The sequence below is a fragment of the Cajanus cajan genome, chromosome 6 (genome assembly GCF_000230855.2).
Source record: "Cajanus cajan strain Asha chromosome 6, NIPB_CcT2T_4, whole genome shotgun sequence".
NCBI lineage: Eukaryota > Viridiplantae > Streptophyta > Magnoliopsida > Fabales > Fabaceae > Cajanus > Cajanus cajan.
The window spans coordinates 59,212,225-59,230,590 of record NC_138522.1 but is presented as its reverse complement, the minus strand read 5'-3'; the positions used below and the strand labels follow the sequence as shown (position 1 = coordinate 59,230,590).

General features: G+C 30.5%; 1 protein-coding gene across 1 annotated transcript; it reads left to right on the top strand.

Moving 5' to 3' along the window:
* Positions 1 to 5,169: 5,169 nt before the first annotated feature.
* LOC109796926 (branched-chain-amino-acid aminotransferase-like protein 2) lies at positions 5,170 to 17,884 on the top strand. The gene is made up of 20 exons (XM_020356786.3): positions 5,170 to 5,419; positions 5,772 to 5,870; positions 6,553 to 6,624; positions 7,078 to 7,170; positions 7,454 to 7,591; positions 8,232 to 8,290; positions 8,745 to 8,847; positions 9,199 to 9,387; positions 9,506 to 9,606; positions 10,441 to 10,495; positions 10,577 to 10,663; positions 11,055 to 11,106; positions 12,197 to 12,282; positions 12,384 to 12,437; positions 12,666 to 12,749; positions 15,391 to 15,462; positions 15,576 to 15,656; positions 16,902 to 16,937; positions 17,387 to 17,518; positions 17,638 to 17,884. Exons 1-19 carry the CDS (start codon positions 5,336 to 5,338, stop codon positions 17,513 to 17,515), a joined length of 1,674 nt encoding a protein of 557 aa, XP_020212375.1. The 5' UTR covers positions 5,170 to 5,335; the 3' UTR covers positions 17,516 to 17,518; positions 17,638 to 17,884.
* Positions 17,885 to 18,366: the final 482 nt, after the last annotated feature.

The window sequence follows — 18,366 nt, the reverse complement described above, 5'->3', positions numbered from 1 at the left end:
CATTTTAAAATACAATGCATTACTTCTTAGTATAATATTTTGTTCTGTTTGATTTTTATTTTTTATTTTTTAAAAACACTGAACAAAGGTAAGGACAAGTTTGGGGGACGTGGAGTGGACACATAGTGGACAACACGTGTACACAACGAATTAAGTGATATGTGTTTCTTTGTTTTTTTTTAGATAAGTGACGTGTTTCTTGAAATGTACTGATCTAGTGAAAACGAGAATCCAACTCCTAAAGTTGTGACAAGGAAATTTTATTGTTTGATGTCTTGCATCATTAACATGAGGATAAGGTTTGGTGTTAGGCATTTGTTAAGCGGAAAATCTAGTCAAAAAAATCCTTTATGATAACCCATAAAATAGTTATCTTTGATTTAAATGGAAATTACAACATAATTTATTAAAATGTGATTTTTATAAGTGGAAACATGTTAGATTGCATATATAAAATATATTTGTATAAACTCCAAAATTAGGCTTAAAGATAGATGTAATAAATGCTAAAGAGATGTAGTATGTGTTTGCATATATTAAAAAAAAAAGTGCGTAAATAAAAGGTTGAATTAATTTTTAAGATCTTGAATTATTGTAAAATGTTAGACAAGTTTGTATATACTTTAACCCTGTTGTGGATAGAGGAAAATAAAATAGCGAGGAAGGAAATAATTTAAAATTACCTCCTTTTTTTTAAATTTTGTCTTATAGTTTCTATAATTAAAAAAAATAGTCTTTAAACATACTATTTTTTTTCTTTGAATCTTTATAATTACATAAACTTAATTTTAGTCTTTATAATTGTATAATTTTTTTAGTCCCTATAAAAATAAACAACATAAACTAAAAAAGAACAAAAATTGTATGTATAAAAGCTAAAATGAAATGTTCTTAACTATAATTTAATTATTTTCATTGAGATTTGAAATGAAAATAAATAATCAATTAACTATTATACATAATATAGTATATTTAGTTTAAAATATTTTCATCTAATACATGTTATGAGAATAGTTGTTGCCTAAAACATATTATTAAATATGGATATGTGTAAAAAAATTAATAACTAATAAGACTTAAAATTTATAAAAACATCGAAGTTTTAACTTTCGAAAAAAGAAAGAAATAATAAATCAATGACAATTTTAGAATGGAGGGATTAATATTTTAGACTTCGTGAAAATTATTGAATTTTTTACGTAAATAATATTTTTTTTAAAAAAATTACAAAAGTAATATCTGTGCAACTTTATTTACTCAACTAGAACCAATCACTGTTCATGCTCAGAATTCAGTTTCCCGGAAACCGAATTCTGAACTTCAATATTTTTTTTCCTTTTTTTTTGTGCTCAGAATTCGGTTCCCGGGAAACCGAATTCTGAGTTTTTTTTTTTTTTTTTTTGCGTTTGAGGCCCAATTTGGGCGAATCTGAGAAGTGAAACGGGCCGTTCCGGAAGCAAAACGGCCCGTTCTGCTTAAACACATAGAGTGTTATTTTTGAAATTGGAACGGGTTTAGAACGGCCGTTCCAATTTCAAAAATAACACTCTATTTGTTTAAGCAGAACGGGCCGTTCTGCTTTCGGAACGGCCCGTTTCACTTCCCAGAAACGCAAAAAAAATTAAAAACAACTCAGAATTCGGTTCCCCGGGAACCGAATTCTGAACACAAAAAAAAAATAAAAATTGAAGCTCAGAATTCGGTTTCCCGGGAACCGAATTCTGAGCATGAACAGTGATTGGTTCTAGTTGAGTAAATAATGTTGTACAGATGTTACTTTTGTAATTTTAAAAAAAAAATATTATTTATGTAAAAAATTCGAAAATTATTATGTTGTAATTTTTAATATATTAGTTAAATTTTTATATTTTATTTTTCTACAGGAAATGGTTAAGAATATAACAAGAAATGGTTAATTAAAATATAACACGTACTTTGTTTTTATTAAAACAAAATGTCAATTCATATACTTGCCATAAAGCAAATAAGAAGATTAAACATGAAAGAAGGAACACTTATCATTCTTTAAGATATTGGGATAAGGTTTAGAGATAGTATTCAACATGAATTGGCTTCCGTGAAGATATGTGTAATCTTACGATAGTAGAAATAAAGTTTGGATAATGCATCGGATTCTCTGTCACAGTTATCAAGAACATCACCAATCTCTAGTAAAGTAAGCAAGGCATCTCCAATAAGTTATTTCTATGCATTGAAAAAATGAAAAAAAGTAATTTTTAATGTATCATATCAGTATTAAGTAATTTAAACACAAATTTACTCTAATAAGAAGTTTTAAAAAATTTCAATTTTTAAAATTTTTTTTAATCATTTATGAACTAATTTTAAATTTTTATTAAAAAGGATAATTACACTACAATGAAATAAAATAAATTACGAGAAAAAATACACAATAAGTAGATATTAAAAATAAAGTAAAACAATAGTAAATAAATAGACATTATACGAAATTAATTTTCATCATTATTATTTCCGAAACGTTCCCAAATATGTTAAATAAAATCTACTTGAAATTTGGTAAAGAACGGTTGCTTGAATAAACAACTCTCTCTTCTTCAAGCAACTCATGTTACCACGTCAGAGTCTTGGAACTTGAGTTGTTTCATCAGACAAGCAACTCCCATTAAAGTTGCTCTAACCCTTCTTCTGGTCGTTATACTCTTTGGCCCAATATATAACTAGAAAAGAATAACTAATTTATGTTAATTAGTTAATATTTTTTATTTTATTTAAAAATAATATATAATTTGGGAATTAAAAATTGTTAGAAATACTATTTTATTTTAATGGGATAGTATTTTGAATTTGAGAATGATATTATTAATACTTAAATTCATTTTGATACTTTGGGTGCAATTTTTTTTAATTATAAATTTGGTCCTTAATTTTTAAAGTTAAACACTATCTTTAACATTTTATTCAAAATTACACAAATCATACTGGCGAATATATGTAGGTGATATTATTTGAAATTAGTTAACAACATAATAAAATAACAGTATTAAAAAATAAAACTAGTAATGTTTTTCTTTGTATAAAAGTCATTGTGGCTAAATCAGGGTCAGGTAATGATCCTAGTGTGACTCACAAACAAGTGTCATAATTTTATTTTTAATTTAATAATATGTTAATGGAAAATTAATGTTGTTTAGTTTAAAAAATTAAAAATATTAAATTTGTAATAAAAATTTAAAATTTTAAAATTTCATATTCACAAAAATTATAAAGAACAAAACTATATTTAAGCATACTATTAAGCAGCGTAAGATTAATTGTATTTTATTTATATTTAAAATCAACAAACATTTATTTTTGTTTATATATAAGATGGTAGGGAGTAGACAAAAAGCCAAACGAAATGCATCACTTGTCATTCCCTCGTGATTGAATTTAATTTAAAATTTAAATATATTTTTAATTCTTTAAATTTAGATTTATTTTTTATTTTTCAAATTTAAAATTATTATTTTTAATTTAAATATATTATTATTTTTAATTATTATTTTTGTTTATATATAAGATGGTAGGGAGTAGACAAAAAGCCAAACGAAATGCATCACTTGTCATTCCCTCGTGATTGAATTTGAATTAAAATTTAAATATATTTTTAATTCTTTAAATTTAAATTTATTTTTAATTTTTTAAATTTAAAATTATTATTTTTAATTTTTAAAATTTTCAAAACTTTATTTTAATCTCTCAAGTCATTGATACTATATCTGAAAGTAATAAATTAAAACAATTATATACTATTAATAAGATTTAATGTGATATTTTCACTAATAAAAATATTAATAGATAAATTCTATATAAAAATATTTGACAAATTTTTTAATAAAATTTGAATAATAAGAATTAAACTAAATTTTTTGAAATTACAAAAATTAAAAAGATTATTTTTAAATTTAAGAGACTAAAAATAAATTTACTTTAAAATTAAATAACTAAAAACATATTTAAGTCTTAAATTAATTACTAACCATATTTATGTTGCCTTTAGTATATTGTTGTTATAAAGTATTGTTGTTGGAAGTGGAAAACAATAACTAATACTTGTTGAATACTGTAAGGATATTTTTCATTTAACATAGTCTATTTCATAATAAAAATTAACATTAGACCATTAGATAATTTGAATAAAGGAATCGTTAATACTTGTGTCAACTAATATCAAATTTTAAGAATATATATATATATATATATATATATATATATATATATATATAAATTTAAATATGTTTTTAGTCTACGAAAAATAAATTTATTTTGATTTGATCTTTATAAATTTTTTTGCACTTTTAAATTTTGAAACTATTTTTTTTACTCTCTACATTATGTGACCATTTTTTAAATATTTATATATTCATTAAAAGGTTAGTGACAAATTTTAAATGGTACCCATAGTTGTATATAATATTTTATGTATGTGCAAAATTCTAAAAAAAAATTCATAAATTCTTAAAATAAGTGTTATTATATATACCTTAAAATTTGTAACAAAATAATATTTATACATTTCATAATACCTTTCAAATTTAATATATCAACAACTCGACTTTTAGACACTTCACACACCTAAGAATATTTTATACAATTTTTTGTTGGTCAAAACCCTTCATAGATCAAAACTTTTTACGAATAATCCTTTTTGAGATATTCAACTATCTTTAGGATATTATCTCCATAAATCAACACAATATTTTTATACACCTAAGAGTTGTATTTTATACAACTTTTTGTTGGTTAAAACTCTTCATAAATATAGTCCTTTTTGAGATATCCAACTATCTTTAGGATCAACAACTATCTCTGCAAATCAACACAATATTTTTTAACGTGTTTTGTTCTCGCTCTTACACTTTTTGAAAAACTTTTTTAAATGTCACCTATCCTTAAATTGCTTAAGTCAAACATACTTAACTTTGAACTTGTTATTTGATTTATATGATTATAAGAATGAAAATAAAAAATATTTTACAAAAGATAAAAATCAAAATTTTTTTATTATAAAAAGTAAAATAATATTTACAAATTTAAAAAAATTATAAAAACCAAAATCAGAAATATATTTAACTAAAAACATGTTTAATAGAAAAGTGGAACAATTTTAAGAAAGTTGTTTTAATTTTGTGATTCCTCGGAATTTGTTGGTTCCTGACTTCCTGTGTAGAGACTTGGACCCATCTTTTCATATTCTGTTTTATTGGGATTCTCACAAAGAAAAGTGGCAATCCAATCGACTATTATTGATAATATTCTAATCAAATTGAATCAGAAAAAAGAAAAAGCTTAGCTTAGTGTGTTGAACTCAGAGATGGCGGAAAGTGAAGTGGAGGTGATTCACTCATGGTCTGCTCCGAGATCCCTCAGTACTAGTCTCATGTATTCTTTTGCTCAGGTGCTTCTCCCATTGTCTTCTCCATATTGCATTATTATTTCACCTTTTCACATACTTTGTACCAAGATTAATTAATTGGAGTATATAACATTACTATTTCAAGAGTTTTTGTTAGTCTACCACTTGGGTGAACCTAGCGGTGGTGGCATGCTTGAATTCTGTTGACGTCATTGTAATGCCTTCTGATTGAAACAAAAATTGTTTGTTAGTCTGGTCAACAAATGATTATCTTTTCTTTTGCTCATGGAGTGATGATTCGATTAATTACTTGAAATTGAGCTTTATTACCCGTGAATCCGGTTTCTGATAAGGGTGTTGCCATGTTTGTCCTTGTTTCATTTGTGCCACGCAGAGGGATGACATAGAAGTGCTTGATGAGCCTCTCTATGCAAATTTCCTTAGAGTAACAGGTCTTGATAGACCCTACAGGGAGGAGCTACTCTCCAAAATGGTATCTCTGTCACAAAATTACCTCTGCTCTAATCTTCATGTATTTGATGCTAAGGTCTAGGCTGATTTGATTGTGCCATGATTACGGCATTGTTATTTGTTGCTACTTTAGCTTATCTATTTTAACTCTATCACTGTTCTTGCATCCTGGTTTGTTTAAAATGATTAGCTATTGTGCTGATAAACTTTCTTTATTGTTTTTTTTGGTGCGGAAAATAAATTTTTGTTAAATGTGGGGGATGTGGTAGATATTATAGAATGAGTGAATTCTGAAAAATATAAGCCTCTCTGATCTACAGTGAAAGCATATTAGCATTGACATTTGTCTTCTATTCAGTTCAGTTATACTGTATTCTTTCTTATATAAAAGAGAAAAAAAACCCTGGGTGAAGTTTGTTCTGTTTCATAATGTGTTAAATTGAATTAAATAAGCCTGCACGATTTAGTATTTAGTTATTTTCTTAAAAAACTGTAATTGCTTTTATAATCTGGCTGGTCCCTTCTTTTAATAGAGAATTCTGAAGATTCTGTCTTTCGAAAGTTCTACACATTGAACTCTCAAATTTATTTGCACTGCTTCCTTGGTTATCATTTATTATAATCATTCCTTTTTCCTTCTCTCTTGTAGTATATCCTCTTCCTATGCTTCGTGTTGAAAAATGTTGGTGTTTGAAATGTAACAGGAATCTGATGGGAATAAGGTCACTAATGACATTATTTTTGGTCCAGGAAAGAAAAAATATAGATTCTGTAAGGTAAAGAATATCTCTTTTGAGATGTACATCTTCTCACAAAAATGCATTTACAGAGGAAAATTTGACTGTTTACTTCAATGACATGAGATATTATACCATTGACTTTTATAGAGGTGAAAAAAGTTTATATTCCTTTTTTTCCATGCTAATTTTTTGATGCAGTAGATCTGCTATTAGTCAAACAAACTGAATGAGGGGCTTCAATTGTCACAAAAATCAACATCTTATGCCATTTTGTCGAAACAGTTCTAGTAGTTTAGGTGGCTAGGAATTTTTTGCTCTAGGAAAGGTCCCGCCACAGGGGGGTCCCCATGAGGAGAGAAAAGGGAACCAAGTGTACTGTTCCAGAAAAAAAAATCCTAATTAGTGTATCTTGAGCGTTTACAATGTGTTATCAAAACCAAGTTTGTTTTCTTCTAACTTCATTATTTATCACTACTTTGCTTTTTACAGCATATGTCAAAGCAACGGTTACAAGGTTTGACTGACGATCTAATGAAGAAAGGAAAGCACTTCATTCTGATAAGAAATCCTCTTGATATATTGGTAAAATGTCTTTCAATTACTACTTATTTGTCACTATATCAACAAGCCAGTTCAGCATGTTATTCCTCATATGTACATGTAGTATTGGGTCCAAAGCATGCAGATCTATCATCTATCTACGTCAAAAATGTTGGTTTGTGAAAAAGCCTATAGCTTCATGTTATAGTAATGCGTATAAGGTTCTGCAAATATTTCGTTAATTTTTGCGATATTTGGTGGTTATCTATTTCTCTGCTTACTTCCTGATCATTCTTGTCTGCTCTACCGAATTGTGCATGTCCAGCCATCCTTTGACAAGGTTGTCCCTCCATCTTTCTATGAATTGGGTTTGGCAGAGCTGGTTTGTATATACAATGAGCTTCGAGAGATTGGAAAGTCACCACCTGTTATTGATGCTGCAGAACTTCAACAAGATCCTGAGGTATCTGAGCTTTCTGGAAATGCTTGATTCTTATCAGTGAACAAACCATAAATATTGATGCTTTCTGGAAATGCTTGATTCTTATCAGTGAAAAAACCATAAACACTGATGCTTTCTGGAAATGCTTGATTTTTATCAGTGAACAAACCATAAATATAAGATCACTTTTGTTTAGTTGGAATAGGATGAGATAGAATTAGCTGAGAGTTTGTTTGGCAGTCACTACACAAAAGGAATGGCCATTCCCTTCAAAACGGGAATCATAACTCCATTACATCTGTAATTACTGGAATTACTATTTCCCCTTGCATTTACTTGAAATAAAAAAAATTCCTCTACCACCTCATCCACACAATCATCTTCAGATCATTATTATCATAATCACTACTAGTTGTTGCATCCACAGGTCCACTATCACCACCACTACATTGCTTCCATTTGCCACAAGGCCCACAACTTCGTGGCTGACACCAACAACCCACCACCATAGTTGTTGTCATTACTGTCTTCATGAATATTATTGTCAATATGTAAATATTGAGGTCTAGATGATAATATTGACAAACTAACTTAAAATAACACTTCAAGTATATATATTTTTTAATTATCTTATCAAGATCATGATTTTGTTGATTTGCAGGCTACTCTTCGTGGTCTCTGTGATGATTTGGAGATTCCTTTTGAACCTGCAATGCTCAAGTATGCAGATTCTTTTCCCTATACAAAGTTGAAATTCCCCACCCCAATTAAAAACATAGGAAGGGTGGGGAACAAAAATGAGTTTATAATTAAAGCTAAGTGAAAAAACAAAATGCTTGTAGATGGATGATCTGTGTATGGTTAAAATTTGTCTTTCTTTCTTTACTGCTCCAATATGCTATTAATAATAGTGATTTAATATTCTGTTTTCATTCAAATTTTTTGATCTTGCAAATGCAGACCTTGTGCTACTCTTTCAATGAACTCTTTTCAATTTACGTTCATCTAAGTTTTGGTGATTCTTGAATCATTTGGTAATTGGAAACTTTTGTTAAGCCATTCATTAAGTTACTATTTGGCATACATACAATTCAAGAATATTCCTATTATTCTTCTCCTGCAACAATTACTTTGCTAACATACATAATGAGTTGACAATTCAAAAACTTTCCAGGTGGGAAGCAGGTCCAAGGCCAATAGATGGCTTGTGGGCACCTTGGTGGTATAAATCTGTACATAAGTCTACTGGTTTTGAGAAACCAAGAAAGTATCCCCAGGTATGTGGTTGTTTTTATCATGGTATGCTTCCTATTTAGTTTCTATTGTGGAGAATCCAGGCTGTTTTGTTTGGGTTATTATAGTATTTTGACATTGTTTGCTCCATTGTCTATTACAATTTGTGTTTGATCTAATAGTAATTGGATGCAAAATTGGGTCTTTATTGTGAACCCATATTTATCTTATGTTTGCTTTTCACATAAAAAATTTAAGGATATGGTAATGAAGAAAACGAGTTTTTTTTTTTCTTTTTCACCAAGTGGAGTGGGGAAGGTAACTTCACCGGCATAGTCGCATAGATGACAAAAAACCTGACTCTGGTTATTGCTGTAATCTTGTCTTCTTTTCAGCCATTTCCCTTTTCTTTCTATGATTTGTTGGAGCAAAGTCTACCCCTGTATAATATGCTTCGGCGCCATGTGAAGAAAAAGTCATCTCTTCTGAGACCTCCTCCACCTACTCCCGATCTTCCTGTTCCTGCAAATGAGAAATTGCTTGCTTGGGTTGGTGATGAGATTATGCCACGTGATAGTGCAAAGGTACTTAGTTGTATGACACTTAAAAGGTCTGCTGTATGCTGTTGATATAAGAAAGCTTCTGATTTATGTGATTGATGCACAGATTCTCATGGTTTGAGATTATCCTGTGATCTATCAGGTTTCTGTGTTTGATTCAGTTGTCCAAGGAGGTGACTCGGTTTGGGAGGGACTTCGAGTGTACAATGGACAGATATTTAAGCTTGAGGAGCATCTAGACAGGTGATGTCACAAAACTGAGAAATTGAATGGTATATGTAAAATGCTGTCATTTTATTCCAATATTGTTGTAGCTAATTTATTAAAACACATAAATTGAATTATTAATGAATTAAATTAAATGAGTATAAGTAAATCATGAACTGCAATAAGTTACAAGTATCACAGATTTTTGGCAGCTTTTGAAATTTGAAATATCACATTGTTTTGGATTTTCAGCAATCAATACAGACAAACTTCCTCGTATTTCTTCTTCATCTGCATATGTAATCTCATAGTCTTTAAAACATTCATTTTAGACATGCAATATGTGAGATGTCTGCAGAATTTACTTCTATTTTCCCATAGAGAACCCTTGCCATTTAACGTTGTGATAATAATTATTTTTCTTTATACTCCTATGAGTCTTTCATATCTTCTCATTAAGCACACATCTAATAAATCATTGCTCAAGGTACACAAATTATGCTTGGTTGCATTTTTCAATGACTGATTCTATTTCATCTGAAGAAGCATGTTGCACCAAATCAATCTGTGTTGAAAAACCACAGTTGCTCATCCATGTTTGTCAGAACTGAGCACTCAATCTTTTCCAGAAAGAATGAAATATCAGTTTGAGGGCTTTGGAGATATTAATGGCTGGGTAGTGTTGTGGTTTTCATATTTAATTTGGAAAAAAAATCTGCAAACTAAACTAAAGACAAAAGAATTATCTGATTGAACATATGCTTAATTTCTCAAAGCTTTTCTACTGAGCATTGTTCAATCTAACTTGGGGATTATTATTCATCAATGTTGTTGACATAATGTCCTCTTACATTTCTTGCTTCTTATCAGGTTGTTTGATTCAGCAAAAGCTTTAGCTTTTGAAAATGTTCCTACTCGAGATGAGGTGAGTCTGAGATGCATTCAGTTCATCTAGCATATGTCGCTTAATCTATCACCATAATGAATGTTGTTCCAAAAACTGCAGATTAAGGAAGCAATTTTCATAACTCTAATTAGGAATGGCATGTTTGACAATTCACACATCCGGCTTTCTCTAACACGAGGGAAAAAGGTTTTACTCTCTCATATGTCTCATTTCAGCTTAGTGATTTCTTCAATGCAAATAGTTCATGAAATTGTGTTCCATCTATTATTCACACGGCAATGCTCAGCATTATATGGTGGCAGCTTCATAATTTTAATAGTAGATTAGACTTTATGCACGAAAATGGTTCTTGATATACAATGCCCAGATTATATTGACCAGAAATCTCAATCATAATAGAATGATGCAAAGGGGTCTACTGGTTTTGATTATTCAGTTAACCTAGTTTAAATATGAAATAAACACAATTAAAGTCTGTTTCTGTATTTTAACAGAAGTTATGAAACCATTAAACATTTGTTATTCTATGGAGCAATGCTATTTTAACTAATGTAAAAGGAATATTCCGTTTCTCTAGGTTACTTCTGGGATGAGCCCCGCATTCAATCTTTATGGATGTACATTAATCGGTAACTTCCTATCCCTTTGCCTAAGAAGTAACAATGATGTTAGTATCAAGTCTTTATACTTTAGAAAGAATTTTTGGATACCAATTTTGTATTATCGAGCAAATTTGAGTTTTGAAATTGACCCAACAAGATCTGTGTGATGGCAGTGACTTCGGGAACATCATTAGGGAATTAATTTTTGTTTAGACGAGATTATCTTTGCAATAATATTTTGTAATGGATTATATTGGTAGTTTAAATACTTATCATGTGATTCATTTTGGAAGTCATTTGTTTTTATTGGGTAGGATTTATTCCAGTATGCATGGTAGTTAGTTGAGTTGATAAAAGAAGACTTGAGAAGGGGATTGAACCAAGCCTTTCCCCATAAGGAGATCAATGGAAAATCACTAAAGAAAACAAAACATGATAGAGTGAAATGGTTAGTTGAGTTGATAAATATTATGGTTATGTCTTTAAACCCTACAGTCAGTTTGGATATTTAAGGGAGAGTGAAATGGAATAAAATTACCATTTTAATGTATGGATTTCTTATAATTTTTAAAATTTGTTGTATTCCGTGTCTATGTTGTATCATATTTGTATCCTGTCTCGTTTATATACTTCCTAGTCAAAATGTCTCTTTCTCTTTGTATGTATGGTCTTCCATTTTTCATGCCTCAACCTTCTCTTCAAAGCTTGATATCTTCATTTAATTCTTGATGAATATTCAAATGGGATTCATATCTCTTTTAAACTTTGATAAATCTTCACACTTGTTTTTAAACTATGATCAAGCACAAGCATGCAGTGTTAAGAATATTAAAATGTAGGAATAATCATTTAAAAATGCCAGTTAGACACCTTGGGCTAACAGGTGACAAGTTGATTTGTTAAATAGACTTGACATTATAATTCGTAAGAGCTAAAGTTTGGTTGTTTAACCCTATATAACATGTAAACATTGTGGTTCTGGAAGAGCGTCATTTCTGGAGAAATACAACATGGTGTTTAGACTGTTTTCATATGGCTTTATTTATAATGTCTAAGTTACCTTGATTATCTCTGATTTTCAAATGGATAGGCATTTGATTCTTATTTAAATATGCAGTGCTTGCGGAATGGAAGCCCCCAGTATATGATAATACACGTGGTATAGTTCTTGTAGCTGCTACAACACGCCGAAATTCACCAAATGTAAGTTTATGATTTGTATACATGGTAATGTGGGGAGAAGGGTTCCTTTTTTAGAAATATTTATGTTTGAGTTACTGCTAAATTTTTAGTCCTTTTAACAGAATTTGGATTCGAAGATTCATCACAATAACCTTCTCAATAACATACTTGCAAAGGTATTTTCCTATTCTTCCCAAGATTTTTTACATGTAGTAATCAACCAAAATGTGCTAACTACTTTTATTGAAAGTGGATGATTTCTATTGTAACAATGATGGTGGTTGAGTTAATTTGACAGGTTAATCCTGAGAGTAATGTCAATGTAGAGTATTGTGGATAATATTATATCAGGAAAAGAAAATGCAATTTATGTTTATTTCCCCGTTATTATTGACCGAGTGCAGATTGAAGGCAATAATGCAAAAGCAGATGATGCAATCATGCTCGACCAAGATGGTTATGTATCAGAAACCAATGCAACTAACATTGTAAGTCCTCAAATTCTCCCCAACTGTTAGGAGGGTCTTTATTCTCATTTTGCTAATTATCTGCTAGGGCTTACTAGGTATCAGGGAGATGTTTCTTGGAGTTCTAGCTCTGGGCTACTGATATACACAACCATATCAAAAATAGAAAAGGTCAACATTGATTTTTTTTTTTTTTGATAAGCCAAATAGTATTATTATTATATAATATAAAGCATCCAAATACAAGATGTATTAGGATTGGGAAACATTACAATTATAGAAGTTACAATAACATTCATTCCCCCCCACCCCCAAACAGATTGAATGGAGAATCTGTAGTATTGTATATCGAGGTCCTTACTTCCTACATGTCGCAAACTTGCGGACTCTTCAATTTGTTAACTATTTGTGATCCATACATTGTTATTATTTGTAATGTACTGTCTAATAAAGGAGTTGACCACCATTACTTACTAATCAAACATTTGTATCTCCTAGAAAGTCATGTCCACTAGATGTTTGTAAAAATACTTCTCCAGAACACACACAAAAACATCAACATTACTCCATCAATCTCTCCACTACTTTTTCTTCCCTTCAGCTAAACTTGGCCCTTCCACGGAACATGAGTTAAACATCAAAGGGACCAATTAGAGACTTGTAATTAACAGTCACATTCTTACAGCATTTCAGCAGCATACTACTACCTAATCCTCACCATGTGGACCAACCAGATGTTCAAACATGTTTAAGCTGCTTCCAAGTAATAACCAATCCATCTCCCCCTTCATATACTACAACCTCCAGTCTTTTCCTCAAATATCCTCCAGTTGCATTCCTCTTTTATGTTGCATATCTCCATGTACGAATGAAAATTCTACATACTGTAGAAACCAGTCCAGCCAAAAAGGCCAAATTAACTTTCTAGTTGAACTATTTCCTCCTCTCCTTAGCACAACTCCCACCCCCTAGTCAGCCCACCAGTTTTGATCGGTGAAATAATTATATCAACTTAGATAAAGATGTCACTAGGTAGAGCTGGTGTAACTCCAAACCATACAAATACACACAAAAAGCTGTTGACGTAAGAGATATATATGAGCAATGATTATCACAAATATAGGATAACCCGAGGGCTGTGATGTACATCCACCATCACCCATAATAGACCAAATTATTGCCACTCTCTCCCAATCAAGACTCCACAGTTTCTACATATCATGCTGTCAAAAAACCCACAAGTCACCACATGGTTTAAAATCAGCAACTCGAGACTGCAAACCATCTTAATGCCCATCTACCAGTTGTTGATCAACATAAAGTTGCTAGTTACTAGATTAATGCAGTAAAGAATTACTCAATAATTCACAATCCCGGATTTAGGCTCCACTGAACAAAGGAGAATTTAAAGCTAGGATCGTAAGCTTTCAACCATGACCACGTGTGGAACTAAATTTCATGCATAATTACATCCAACTGAAAATCCTTTCTTCTAAAAATAATATTATTTCTTGTGTTTCATAGAACCCAAACTATGCAAAACCAAACATATCGCCACTTCCTATTAGATGTAGAGCTTTCATGACATAATGAATGTTGCCAATAGTGCTGAAAAATTGAGGTTGGCAGCACCGTGTGCAACTGTAACCAAGAGTGACAGAGTTTCCATACGTTATCAGCCTTGTAGCACCAAAACAAGGTGTGCATAGCAGATTCCTGCCAGACTTACAAAACAGGCATCTTGGATCCGAATTAGAGCATCTACAATGGGAGTTGCTTATAAGCAACTCCCAACCAATTTAAATGGGTCCTATTGTGCCACGTCACTCATAAGCAATTTATACTATATTTTGCTCCAATAGAAATTGCTTATAAGCACCCCTATTTTTTCTCTTTTTTTCTTAAGCAACAGAGCTTATATAAGCAACGTTGCTAAAATTTAAGAAACTCACTGTGCCTCTCCAACGGAAAATTTTAATAAGGAACGCTCATGTGGCATTAAGAAACGCACAAGCATCTCCTGCTGGAGATGCTCTTAGTCAATACCACATTTCTTCTTCTAAGATTATCAACAGTTAGGGGTCTATTTCTCAGTAACCTCCAAGCAAAAATGCCAACTTTTGGTGGAATTTTGATGTTCCAGGCATGAGAAAAAATTCCATCATGAAAGTTTCCAACACGGATGTCAAAAAGGGCTGAATATGCGGTGTTTACTGTGAAGACCCCCAAATTTTGACCCCGCCACCTCCAAGAGTCTAGTATGTCCCTCTGTATATGTGTTTCCCTCACCAACTCTAAAAAAGAATCCACCAAAGGTCTTTCCCACTCAAACCACTCCCTACGCCGCTCAAAACTCCACATCCATTCTTTCCCTCATCAACATTGATGACTTTGAGCTGATCACAAATCAGTTAACTCCATGGTTCAAAAAATGTGAAATCATCTCCTTGTAACTTGTAAGATGCAGAAAATATATTGTTGGTACTTCATCATCACCTTGCTGTCTCAAAGGGAAACAGATTCTTGTTAATTTTCCCTTTTAATAAAGGATCACAGGGTTATCTTTTTGCAAAAAGGCTTGCTTGCACCATAGAATGGTAAAGAATCTAATGATTTGGAACACTTCAACGGTTCAACCCATTTATTGCTATTTTTTCTGCAGTTTGTTGTTAAAAAGGGCCGGGTTTTGACACCTCATGCTGATTACTGTCTTCCTGGCATTACTCGTGCAACTGTAAGTTGTGTACACTCACCCAATTGTTTTTAAACCAATTTCTGTATATATTGGAGCATTTATGTTGGGATGCAAGTATAAGATGATGGAACTCTGCTGCTTCGCAATTTTAGGTAATGGATCTTGTGGTGAAAGAACAGCTGATCTTAGAGGAGCGCAGAATCAGCTTGTCCGAAGTGCATACTGCAGATGAGGTTCACATATAAAATTCAAGTATCTTATAAATAAAAATTTCTCACATATATATGAGTAATTTTAAAAGAGTTTCTCTTCATCCACATTTTTTTCTTTCAATTTAATGGTTCCAATGAGTAACTCATTTGAATGTTAGGTTGAAAGAAAATAAAGGGTGAGGATAAAAAGTAACTCTTTCATAGTTACTCTCGATTTTCCCATCTCTCTCTATGTATATAGTTCTTCTATTCTTAAAATGAACTGTTGGCACTTGATTCATCGTCCCCTATACAGGGAACATATCAAATGAGAACAATTCTTATTGTAAGAAATGAAAACTAAAAATATAGATCATTGATCTTATTTGAATGGTCGACATTAAAAGATAGATGCATATAATTTTTTAAGCGATTATGTGACTACAAAATAACTTTTGATCTTGATACTTCTCCTATATGTAGGGATTGTGCCAAATGATAATACTTCTTATTTTGAGAAATGAGAATTATAAGTATATATCATTAGATGTTATTTGAATGGTCAAGATGAAAAGATATATGCACATAATTTTTTGCGGTCATGTGACTGTTAAACTTTAATCTTGATCATTCATGTATGATAATATAATCCAAATTTATCATTCTCACATTCTTAAAATGAGAATAAGTTTTCATTTAATATGTCCCTATGTATAATATAATCCAAATTTATCATTCTCACATTCATAAAATGAGAATAGTTTTCATTTAATATGTCCCCTATGTATAGGGAGTAAATCAAATGAGAACATTTTTTATTGTGAGAAATGAGAATTATAAATATAAATCATTAGATACTATTTGAAGGGTTAATATTATAAGAAATGCACATAACTTTTTTAAGTGGAATTAAATAACTTTAGTCTTGACCATCTATGTATGGTTGCATAACCTAAATTTATAATTCTCATATGATAATTAGATCATATTTGAATCGTCAAGATTAAAAGATAAAAACGCATAATTTTTTTTAAATGGTCATGTCTCCATTAAATAATTTTCAATTTTGGTCATTAATTTATGGTTGTATGACTTAGATTTATAGTTCTGGTATTCTTAAAATCAAAATTATTTGTCTGTTAAACATCCGAATTGATAAAAGTCGCATTCTTTAGGAAGTTGTAGAAAGGTGCAAGAATTGGTGTAATTTATAACTGAAAGTTGATCTCTCCGTGTACATATATACTTATGTTCATGATCAGTTATAACTAGAAGACTGTCCTGCAGGTATGGACGACTGGAACAATGGGAGAACTAAGCCCAGTAAGTGCCTTACCAATTGAATATTATTATACACTGGAAATGTGCTGCTTGGTTTGCATCTAGAATATTAACTAATTCCTTTCCTAATCAATTGCAGAAATGATTGTCAATGTCAAACCTGAAAAGAGTGTTCATTGTTATATAATCAACCTTTGAATTTTGATTTTTCTGTTATTGACAAGTCCTCAGAGCAAATTAATTAGCAAGGATAAGCAATAAGAAACAATTAGTGAAAACCTGATACAAATTCTTGACTTTGCCATTTAAACAGACTAACTCAGCATAGTGCTTTTAATCCATTTGCTCTTTTGGAATAAGTTGTTTCCAATTCCTTCACAACTCGATAAGTATGAACATTGATAATTCGTCTGACCTGACAGCTGTACATTTTTACTATTGTTAATTAATTTTCTTGAACTAACTTTATTGGATAATATAATCTTGTTTAGGTAGTGAAGGTTGATGGCCGCATAATTGGCAATGGAGAAGTAGGACCTGTTACTAGAAGGTTGCAAGCTGCTTACAAAAAGTTGACAGAACAACATGGTGTACCTATACCAACCTACACCAAGACTTGAAAGGTAAAGCATCTTTTCTCTTTTGCTCTTAAGCCAATGCAAACAATTTTTAGACTTTGCTTGACCATACTTTTTGGCCTTAATGCTTTCCATAATCCCTATTTTCTTTCCATACCTTTCAGACTGCAGTTGGAAGTGAGTGGAAATTGCTGCTATACAAGCCTTTTTCCTCAAAAAATAAAAGAATGTCTTTTCTCATTAATAAATTATCAAAGAAAACTTTCTCTCTTTTGTTGGAAAAGGGGGAGGGTGGTAATTAAAAGTCCTCATTCCATTAGAGCTTGTTAAATGAGTGCAGTTACAACTTGCAAGTTTAAAAATGTAATTTACTGATACAACTTTCGACAATATGGATTATTTTGAGCTGTATTTTGGTGGTGCAAGTGATTTTTGTGAGACAATTCGGTTTGATTTGCTTAAAACTGTATGAGTCGTGTTCAGGACAAAAAGTATTAGCATGTTACAAGTGTACAATGTTAAAATAAATTAATGAATTGAAAAGCAATAATAATATTAAAAGTAATAAAAATTATTACTCATAATATATTAAAAATAAATTATAGAAGTAAATTATATGTAATTATTTTATATAGATAAAATAATAACTATGCCATTTAATTGAATTATGTAATTAATAATAGTATAATTATTTTAATTTAAATTATTATTTATTATTTTAATTAGTAGTATTTATTTTAGTCATTTCAGCATTTAAACTAACTAGACTTAGATCAAAAAGAGTATCAAGAAAATGTTAGATATCTAACATTAGGGATGATGTTTGCTTTGATTAAATTTTTATTTAACACTAATATTTTAGTTTATGTAATCTACAGATCAAATATTTATTA

Excerpts from the sequence above, each read along its gene's own strand:
- LOC109796926 (XM_020356786.3), top strand. The coding sequence starts at position 5,336 with ATGGCGGAAAGTGAAGTGGAGGTGATTCACTCATGGTCTGCTCCGAGA. Across the intron at positions 7,171-7,453 it reads GAAATCCTCTTGATATATTG|CCATCCTTTGACAAGGTTGT; the intron begins GTAAAATGTCTT and ends GTGCATGTCCAG. Across the intron at positions 15,463-15,575 it reads CTGGCATTACTCGTGCAACT|GTAATGGATCTTGTGGTGAA; the intron begins GTAAGTTGTGTA and ends TCGCAATTTTAG.